The sequence below is a fragment of the Puntigrus tetrazona genome, chromosome 5 (genome assembly GCF_018831695.1).
Source record: "Puntigrus tetrazona isolate hp1 chromosome 5, ASM1883169v1, whole genome shotgun sequence".
In the NCBI taxonomy this organism is placed as follows: Eukaryota; Metazoa; Chordata; class Actinopteri; order Cypriniformes; family Cyprinidae; genus Puntigrus; species Puntigrus tetrazona.
The window spans coordinates 6,336,886-6,347,076 of record NC_056703.1 but is presented as its reverse complement, the minus strand read 5'-3'; the positions used below and the strand labels follow the sequence as shown (position 1 = coordinate 6,347,076).

Below are 10,191 nucleotides of genomic sequence, written 5' to 3'. Positions count from 1 at the left end.
CATATTCTCTCTGTCTCTCTTTCGCTGTTTCATCTAGATTTGGTCCTTTTCCGTTCACCCTCTGTAATTCGTAAATTGGCAGTCAAAATCATCCATAAATCACATAATTTTGTACTTTTTCTGATTTGTGCTGGTGACTGACTGAGAACCATGTTGAGGTGCTCATGCCTCATTTCCTCTTATTATCAATTCATTTTTAAAACGCTCACATTTATGTTGCCCATTCATCTAAAAGCAGCCTAAAAGCTAACATCAGCTTGTCCTTGCCACAGACTGCAACTATACGGGTTGTATTTCATATACGTATATGAAAGCGTTGTATGTGGGCCTGAATGCTTTCAATATATGCACAAAAACAATATATGCACAGTTGTTTGATTTATTTATTTATTTATTATATATATTTATTATATATTTATATATATACACGTTCATGTGTGTGTGTGTGCGTGTGCCTGTGCCTGTACATAGTACACATATATAAACCAAAAAATTATTTTGGATGCGAATTGGAATAACAAGTAACAAAATAATTAATTTAATAAATCAAGATGCAAAAGGTATTGTGTTGTGTGTGTGTGTGTGTGTGTGTGCATATATATATATATATGTGTGTGTGTGTGTATTTATGTATATATATATATATATGTATTTATGTATATACATGTATATTAGGTACACACAGACAAGTCTCTGAAATCACGCAGTAATCTATAAAAGATGCATTAATCAAAGCCAATATAAAAGTCTTTTATATTGACCATTCCCTGACTTTATCCATTAGTTAATTAGACTGAGACAAATAAGGGGAAAAAGACAAAGGAAAAAGAACCTTATGTTCACATAAATATCCCTGAACCCTCTTACCTAACTTGTCTTCTCATGCCTTATTCTATTATTTGTTTCTTTGTTGGATTGTACTAAATAAATACATTTAACTGTAGGTGGTTAGACCGACCATTCACACTGTAAAGTTTTGGTTCAGTTACAAAACACACTCCATAATAAGAGAGATTTTGTCCAGCAAAAGATGAATGAATATCTGGTCCCTTACCCCTGCACTTTTCTCTCCCCTGAATGTTTAGCAGGTCCTCAGAGTGAAGTGTGCTCATTCATCTTGATAAAATAATGATGGGCTGTTTTTACAGTTCTGGCTCAGAGGAGCTGCCTGGTGGCGCGCTACTATAAAACCGCTATTGCACCCTGCGTACTTGGAGACAAAGCTGATTAAATGTCAGTGTACCGGTACAACTTTGAATGTAGACGTGAAAAACATATGGAAGGGAATTTCTGAATTCATGAAAAGCACTCATTAGAGAGAAACGATGTAAAAGTCAATCCAGTTTTATTTGCGAGCTGCGTATATTGCGACCTGATGTTGCGCCAGAATGAAAAGCCAAACTGTCATTATTTATTTTTACAGCCACTTATCTCTTCATTAAAATGCATGGTAATTTGCTTTTGAAACAATAAAATGCAGAAATTCCTGTAGGAATGAAAAACATTCACACCTTGAAATATAATCCACTTATCCAGCTATATTGCGAGCGTGACGCTTTACACTTGGCAAGTTAAATACGAGGCACATCATTGCGTATGCCTGAATGATGCTGTCTTTTGCACTGCAGTCTAAACAGAGTGGAAATTGTGCCGCAGCGAAATTGAATTACTGTCCAATCGCAGTCCTGTCAATGAAAAGCAATGTCATGAGTGTGGTGCATTCATTCCTCGCGTTCTTCTGTAATGATTGCGTTTCCGCGTGGTGTGAATTTTCTTTCATATAAAAGCTTCCCAGAAATGAAAATCAATCATTCTATTCTCTTTGTTAAACAAATGATTATGTTGTTGCTTGAGATTACCTTGACTTAATGAGTGCACACAATCAAATTACGCTCAACTGAAATGAATAGTTACATTGTCATTTAGCACAAACACTGTAAGTCTGTCAGTTTGTTTGCTGTAGGAGGGAGTCGGGCGCTGGTGATTGCTTCAAATATTTATGTTTACGTTGGAAATTTCGGGTTATTTGCATGCGTAAATATTCATTCGCTGTTATGTTAAAAAACGTGCTTCTGCTGGTTTTATCGTCACTGGTTGTTATTTGCGAGGAGATGTATAGGAATACTTGGTTATCTGTTTCCAGTCTCACTGGTGCTTTTTTCAGCTGTCACGGGATAGCATGAAAGATTTTTTGGTTTTGTTTTGCACTTTAAAAAGTAAGGAAGGATGGGAAGATTTCTCTCATTAGAATGCATTTATTGATAATCCATAGCATATTCTGAGACGACTTTATAGTGTGTACAGGGTGAAGATGCATCACCCTGTACTCTCTATAAAGTCAAAAAACAGGAAAAATTGATGAGAAATGCAGTGTTGTTACAGTTTGTAATAAGTGTGTTATAGAAAAAATGTTCACTCAGAAATGATAAAATTTCACAATGAATCAATCACAAAGAAACAGCAAGTATCAAAAGTGAATTCTGAAGTAGAATGAATGACATAGTGTTGTTCTTTACACTATACTAAAAATACTACAGCCTGTATGAAAAGTTCATTAAAAACCGGTAAACACCACTTTGAGCTGATTGCTGTGCATTATCCTCCACATATAGCGTGGTCTGAAAACACATTTAGTCCAAAAAAAACCTGTATTGTCCATTTTCAAGTTCACGTTTTGCTACAGAAGCCGAGAAGTGCCCTTGTTGCTTTTGAACTAGTCTCAGCTGCAGAACGTTGGCTAGACGTCTGATGCATATGGCGCACTCATCTGGAAACACTTCAGGAGTTTTGAAGTCATTGTCGGATTGGTTAAATTATACAGGATTTACGGGAGATGAGTGTGTTACGTTCAGTGAGCGCTACGGGTCTGGCTACGCGAGACTGCTTTTGAACAGAAGCCCGTACGTCCATTTTAGCGAATATGGTGCAGTATACAGTGACATTAAAACAAGGTTTCTACAATGTAAGCAGTCAAGTAATAAATATAATAAATAAATGTTAATAATTGTAAGTTGAGGCACTATGTTAATTGGGAATGTAAAGTTGAAAGGGACTGGGTGTGAATTAGTGTGTGTGAGTTCAGTCCGGTTCATTTCTGGTTGTTGAGAAGCCTGATGGCTTGTGGGAAAAGCCATTGCCCAGTCTGGTTGTGAGGGCCCGAATGCTTCGAAAGCAATTCTTTTTTGACGTATTTGTTTGGTGCTGAGTGTTGTAGTCACAGGCATCCACCAGCAGGAGATATTGGGCTCATGCTGTTATTTTATGATGTAGTATTTTTAACAATGGCTCCTCTTTACCCTTTCAAAAGAGGGCACTGCTCTTCCAAACTTTCTTGCTCCTCTTCCTACTTTTTAAAAAATCTGTTCATGTTGCCCCTCCTCCTATTTATCTAATTATTGGTCAACCCCAGTTGACTCCCCTCCAGCCTTCTCTCCACCCTCTACTCCGTCTGTCTGCGAATCTGTATGAAGCGTGTGTCCTGGGATTCAAAGGGGAAACACATGCTGACAGAAAAGGGGAAAGAAAGCATTGAGGACAAAGACTGAGCATGGAGGAATATTTCATTTTCTTTAAACCTTTTCTTTCTTAACTGAATGCATGCGTGCATGCAACTCGATTGAAACCTTATTGCTGCATGCCAACTCAGAGAACAGTTCCTGCGTAAAAAAAAAAAAATGTATCTATCTGCATGTGTGTTTGCTATATCACATACTTTATTATGCTTGCCTTTGAACGCTGAACTGCTGAACTTCCCTTGAAGTTTTTCCCTGTAGCAAGTGGCTCTGATTTTGATTATTTGCTAGACTTGTTTTCGTTCGCTCGGCTCCTTTGAAGTTGTCTCTGTTTTAGGCTGTTGCATAGAAGGATGGATTCCTCTACACTTCACTCTCTTTTATTTCTGCTTTTCACCTTCTTCTCTCATGCTATCGCTGGAATGGACTCTTGCTACGATGAGAAGGGCGTCCCGAGCCGCTGTTTGCCTAAATTTGAAAATGCGGCCTTCAATCGCACAGTGATCGTTTCAAATGTTTACGGTATCCCACCTGAGGACTACTGCATGCAAACAGGGTCCACACGGTCATGTCACTTCTGTGATGCCATGGACTTGGAACTGAATCACAACGCTACTTACCTGACAGACTTCCACACAGATGAAGAGCCCACCTGGTGGCAGAGCCAGTCCATGTTCTATGGAGTTCAGTATCCTACTTCAGTCAACATCACACTGCATCTTGGTAAGACACCCTGTTTGGGCTTTAATATTGATCAAACAACGGGAAAATATCCTGTTTCTGCACGTTAAATATAACAAATCTGTATTTATTTTTGCACGAAAGTTTTACAGATAGTGTTATTGACTAAAATTGTTGACTAGAAATGATCTGAAGTCCTAAAAGTCATCACATTTAAATACAAATAATAAATGCAATAAATAATAAATTAATTAAAACAGTCTCAAATTAAAACTGAAAACTGAAGATATAGAAAAAGAAGCCAATTTGAAATACTAATAACTATATAAATATTAGTGCTGTCAAAAATGAATCACATCCAACATAAAAATATTAAAAAAAAATATTATTTTATATTTTATGTTTATTACACGTAAACATATACATATACATAGACACACACATTCAGTATTTAGAAGATATTTGCATTTATACATTTATATTATATTATTATATATAGGATAAATATATAAACATATTTTTCTTAAATATATAGATGCACGTGTTTGTATTTATACATAAATATACACAGTACACATTCATGTATTGTGAACTGTATATATTTATATATTGCATATTTTTGTCAAATATTTGTTTATTGATCGTTTGATAGCATTATTTTTATTATATATAATTAACACTACTAGACAGCAAAATAAAAAGCACTGGTAAAGACAACACAAAACTAGTTGGTTAGTGAAATGATTACTAAGTAATAAAATAAAATACTAATAATATTGAATTTTACTTAACTACACTTAACAAGAGTCAATAAAACAAGAGACAATAAAAGACAATAAAAAGCTATCTAGATAGATTATTACCATTAAACAAATAAATATGACCCTATTAAAAATAAATATGTCCTCCTATTACAGCTTGTCTGATATGAGTTGTCCAAATGCATCCTATTCTTTATTTTCCTAGACATACATTCAGCTCAACGTCCTATACTGTGTAAATGCTAACTGAACAGCAACTAAGAAGCAAAAACGTCGCTAGTCACAATAAGTTTCTCAGCTGTGAATCTGATGCTGCCTGTAAATGTGAGCATCTCAGAAATCTAATGTCATTTTGGGGCCCTATAAGATTAGATGACTCCGATATCTCAGCTGGTTTCTAGTTTTATTACATTATTGCCCTGCAGACTTTACGCTACAGTGTTTTCAATCACAAGCATTCCCATATGTCTCTAAGAATGTAACGATTTTGAAATTTGAAATGTTATTTGTATCCCGTAAGGTGAAATTTTTCCTTATTTAACCCTCAGAGAACAGGGCAATTAAAAAAATACCCAACTCTCACAGAATAGGGTAGCTGACACTAATATTTATCTGAACAAGGGTTTTGGTTATTACAGCTTTCTATAATCACACAAAACTAAATAAACGTGAGTGGATTTACTTTGTAACAAGCAACACATTCACTAATTTACAAAGCAATAAATTGTAAATTATATATGAGTATATACATTTTTACAGGTTTACATGCCCTGATATTCTGGAGGTTTTTCTAAGCAAAGCAAAAATGTACCACTAGGCATTGGAGGTCATACATTTTTTCTATTTTTCTTAATAGAAAGAATGGCTCATTCAGTGAACCTACAGCCTATTCAACGAATTGTAGTTTTTTCATCATTATGGTCTTATTGCTGTATTTGCTGTATGTTTTTTTGCTATTAAGTGCTGTTAAAACAACTATTTAAATTCAAATGTGGCATGAATGTTTACTAAAATAGTGATATTTCTTAGTATCACGACTGTAAACCTTTCATTTACTGTATCAAAAAAATAGATATAAATAACCCTACAATCGCAGCACTGCAAATTTAGTTTAAAAGAAGGTGCTTTTAAAAGAAATGGTTAAAGAAAGCTTTTAAAAGGTTAAAGAAAGTCGTGGGTTCGATTTCCAGCGAATGCGCATTCTGAGAAACGCATATCCTGAATGCAGTGCAAAATGATTTCAAGACAAGTGTCGATGCAATAACATATGAAGGTATAAAATTCAATTGAAATGCACAAGCACACACACACACACAAAGAAACTGTGGATAGTCTCTTTATATTACAGCACTACAGCACTTTCTTCTTATCTAAGTCGGCAGTTCTAAGCTGCAATGTAAAGCAGACTTGCTTGTAGCTAAAAGTTTGGCTATGAAGCCTACACTGTAGTACTGAGCATGTCTTTGCATATTTTATCATTCTCAGAGACTGTAAATACCAAAACTGTAGATTCATAGTGCAGACAAACATTTGTTCTCATAAAACTACTGCTACTAGCTGAAACAGTGCAGCATGTGTACCTTTTGGTTATTTTCATAACAGCTTACAGCTTCTGCACATTAAAAAATTTGATGTGATTTGGTGAAGCACGTTTATGAAAGAGGGAGAAAAATGGAAGATGAAAAAGCACTAAAATGATGTTTCAACAGGCTAATCAGGCACAAATGTTTATGCTTTCGTGTTTGCTCTGAAGATGCCTTGCAGTCGGGTGTCTATGCTTCTCAGAATTCTAAACCAAACAGATATATCCTAGGGAGGCCGACACAGACAGACAGACACACACACACACACACACACACACACAGCAGAGAGCGATGGGGGTGGTACAGAAAACACTACAAAGAATAAGACAAACACAAAAAGCAGCAGAGGTCCAGTTGCAGGTCAGGTCTTTCCCATACACACACATAAACATACACAAACACACATTTGCAGACTTCTAAGGAATGTTTCCACATCTGGTTTCCATTGTGGTTTTCATTCAGAGATGTTCAAAGGTCCGATATGAGATACAGATGTTTGCTGCAAAATACTTCGACTGAACATTAAAGACTGTTGTTTGCAAATGAGACCGTTTAGACCAAGTGCACTTCGAAACGTCACGTATGTAGACGCTAGAAGAACACATGTAATAACTGAACGTTTTCCGGCTTGGTTTGCAAACCCAGTGTGGATATCTGCGAGTCAATTATATTGTGCACTGAAAATTTGTTATGCATTCATTTATAGTGTTTACCATCATGTCCACCAATCTAAATTGTAATAAAAGAACAAAAAAAAAACATTCCAGTTTTACTATGCACAGACATGACTACTTTACGGTTTCTTTATAAATATTGAGTCTGGTCAGGTTCAGTTGAGTTCAGAACCAAACCAAACACACCCATACATATACACAGATAAGTTTAGTCTACTCATTCTTTCCGTGATAACAACTGTAGCACTAGTACTGATGGCTTTGTATGAAAGTGCGTATAAATACACATTAAACCTGTGGGTGACGAACACATTATACAGTAGGTATGTATATATAGTGATTTTTGTTTTGTTCCAGACAGTTTCATCATCAAGATTAGAACTGGAGACCAACTCTTGTTTTCGTTTTATTTGACTCCTGCCTGTTTTTCTCCATTTCCTTCTCTTTTTTTTCCAGCCTAGATAATCTTCTCACATGCTGAGATGAAATTATGCTTAAATGATGTCAACATGGCAACCAAAATGGTGTGGGTGAACGTGTCTATGTAGTGTATGAGCGAAATTATGATCTGTAAAAGAGAGGAAAGAAAGAAAGAAAGAAAAAAGAAAGAAAGAAAGAAAGAAAGATCATACTTTGCCAATAGGTGGTCAATTATTCATTCACTGAACCGATTAATTCAATACCTTCATTAACAAAATAAGACTTTTATCGTATTAGCATACCTCTCTTACTATAGCTTAATAAGAAAAGTAATGTTAAGAGTTTGCTAATTATGTTTTATTTCCAACTTAAGTACTGTACCGAGTGAATCTTACTGAATGATTCATTCAACCGATTCTGATTCAAACGCCGTTACAGTGTTTGGACATAATTTGACTGGCAGAGATAAAGGCTAGACAAAATGACTGTTAATATTGGGTCTGAAACTAATTAATCCTTTTTTCCCATTTCGTTTGTGTACAAACAATATCATACTGGCAGCTGCGCTGTACAGGTATATCAGTACGGTCATGTTGTTATTGTTTATTGAGACCTCATGCAGTCAGTTTCCAACTGTGGGTTTTATTAGTTGATGACGACCCAGTAATCTTCTGGCAGCAACACTGGTGATAAACATTAGTTTTACTGGAAAGGCAGCAAATTGCAAAATACGGTAGGACAACAGTGGACTTTACGTTGACTAAATATAAATGGATTTAAACTAAGTAAATGTGTTATTTGTCACAGTATATCTGTTCCATTACACTGCTGCAGGAGCAGTCCCCCTGGAGCAACCCAGGGTTAAAGACTTCTCAGGAACTCTCCAGTTCATTTGGACAATTATATTCAAGCAGCAATTAAACTGACAAAGTACCACCAAGTATGCCTATTTCTCAAGTCTCACGTATTCTCGGCAGACACACAAGAAAGCTACTCTAAATTGGATAAAGCGTCCTCATCCTCTTTTTCACTCGCAATATTCTTTTGGCTTAATCTTTCACCTGCTCACTCGCCGATGCGATGAAGATGAATGGACGTAGATGTAAACCTTTAATTAGCTACATGGACTTTAATTATTAGGCTACGATAACTGGGACCTGTCCTTAATAATTGTAATGACATTAGCAATGTTGTTGTTTTTCCAAGGCAAGGCCTTTGAGATCACATATGTCCGTTTGAAGTTCTACACCAGCCGACCAGAGAGCTTCGCCATCTTTAAGCGCACCGATGAGAACGGACCATGGCAACCGTACCAATACTACAGTGCTTCCTGTCACAAGATGTACAGGAGGCACAATAAGGGCTTCATACGTCCAGGAGAGAACGAAAGGACGGCACTCTGCACGGATGAATTTAGTGACATCTCACCTCTAACCGGCGGAAATGTGGCCTTCTCCACATTGGAGGGACGACCCAGTGCCTACAACTACGACCAGAGTCCTGTGTTACAGGTATATCATGTTTATTTCATGATAACATATAATGCAATACTACTTACATCTGGATGCATCTTTTAGCATGCCAGATATAAACATGAACAACTTCTAATGTAAACCCGAGGCGTTTACAGTGTGTGTGCATGCAAAATATTTATCTTCACGGCTTGTTGACAGTAACTTGCTGTTTTAGTTAGGGGCTCCTCTCCTTGGCCTTTAGATATGTAGATGGGTGTGCTTTGTTGTTCCAAGGGAAAGCTTTGAGGGAAATACACCTCACTGTCAAGCATCTCTAACTTTCACACTTTCACAACAGAATCTCTTGGCTAAACATGAGTGTGCTCAGCATGCCATGCTGCTAAATACAGCCTGCAACTTTTTCCAAAGATTTCTAGGGACCTTCTTCGACTACACAGCGATGCAGTCACAGTCGTCAGATGAAGTTCAGGAAATCACAGGTGACAGGCAACTGCCGGAGCTCACCCAACTATTTGATACAGTATATGAACACACATATATATGGGTGTTTCTGCAACTATAGACATTTGGTTCTGAAGGAAATAAACTTGTTCCACACTCAAACCAGTTTATTTGTCTGCCAGCAATTTGCAATAGCACATACGCATAATAAAAACATAATACCTTTTTAAAAAATTATAATTTCATGTTTTGCATGCTTTGATACAATTGTGATGTCACTGTAATTTATTATTACCTTACAGATAATAATATAAATTCTACAGAATAAATAATCAAATAATTAGATTTTCATTAATTGTTAATTAATCATTTATTTTTCATTATGGATCATTATTGAGCCTGCATGGTTAAATCAATAAAATGTACATAAAATGCATCGGAAAATCATTTAAAAGTTAAATTAAGTTGAAGAAATTCCAAAAAGCTTACAAAAGTGTTTTAATGTGACCTTCAAAATAAATAAATAAATAAACAAAAAAGCTATTCTGGCTGGAACATTAAAGTGTCCAAGTTGAAGAATATCAAAGCAGATTTGACAGGATATTAGATGATCAGTACCTGCAAGAAGAGCACTCAGAATGGGA

At 36.1% G+C, this 10,191-nt stretch overlaps 1 protein-coding gene across 1 annotated transcript in view; it reads left to right on the top strand.

Moving 5' to 3' along the window:
- Positions 1 to 3,461: 3,461 nt before the first annotated feature.
- lamc3 (laminin, gamma 3) overlaps positions 3,462 to 10,191 on the top strand; it is a 60,842-nt gene continuing 54,112 nt past the window's right edge. Inside the window, exons 1-2 of the mRNA XM_043238966.1 lie at positions 3,462 to 4,235; positions 8,838 to 9,142. Of these exons, the coding sequence (XP_043094901.1) occupies positions 3,866 to 4,235; positions 8,838 to 9,142 (675 nt within the window). The 5' untranslated portion in view covers positions 3,462 to 3,865. The remainder of the gene's footprint in view (positions 4,236 to 8,837; positions 9,143 to 10,191) is intronic.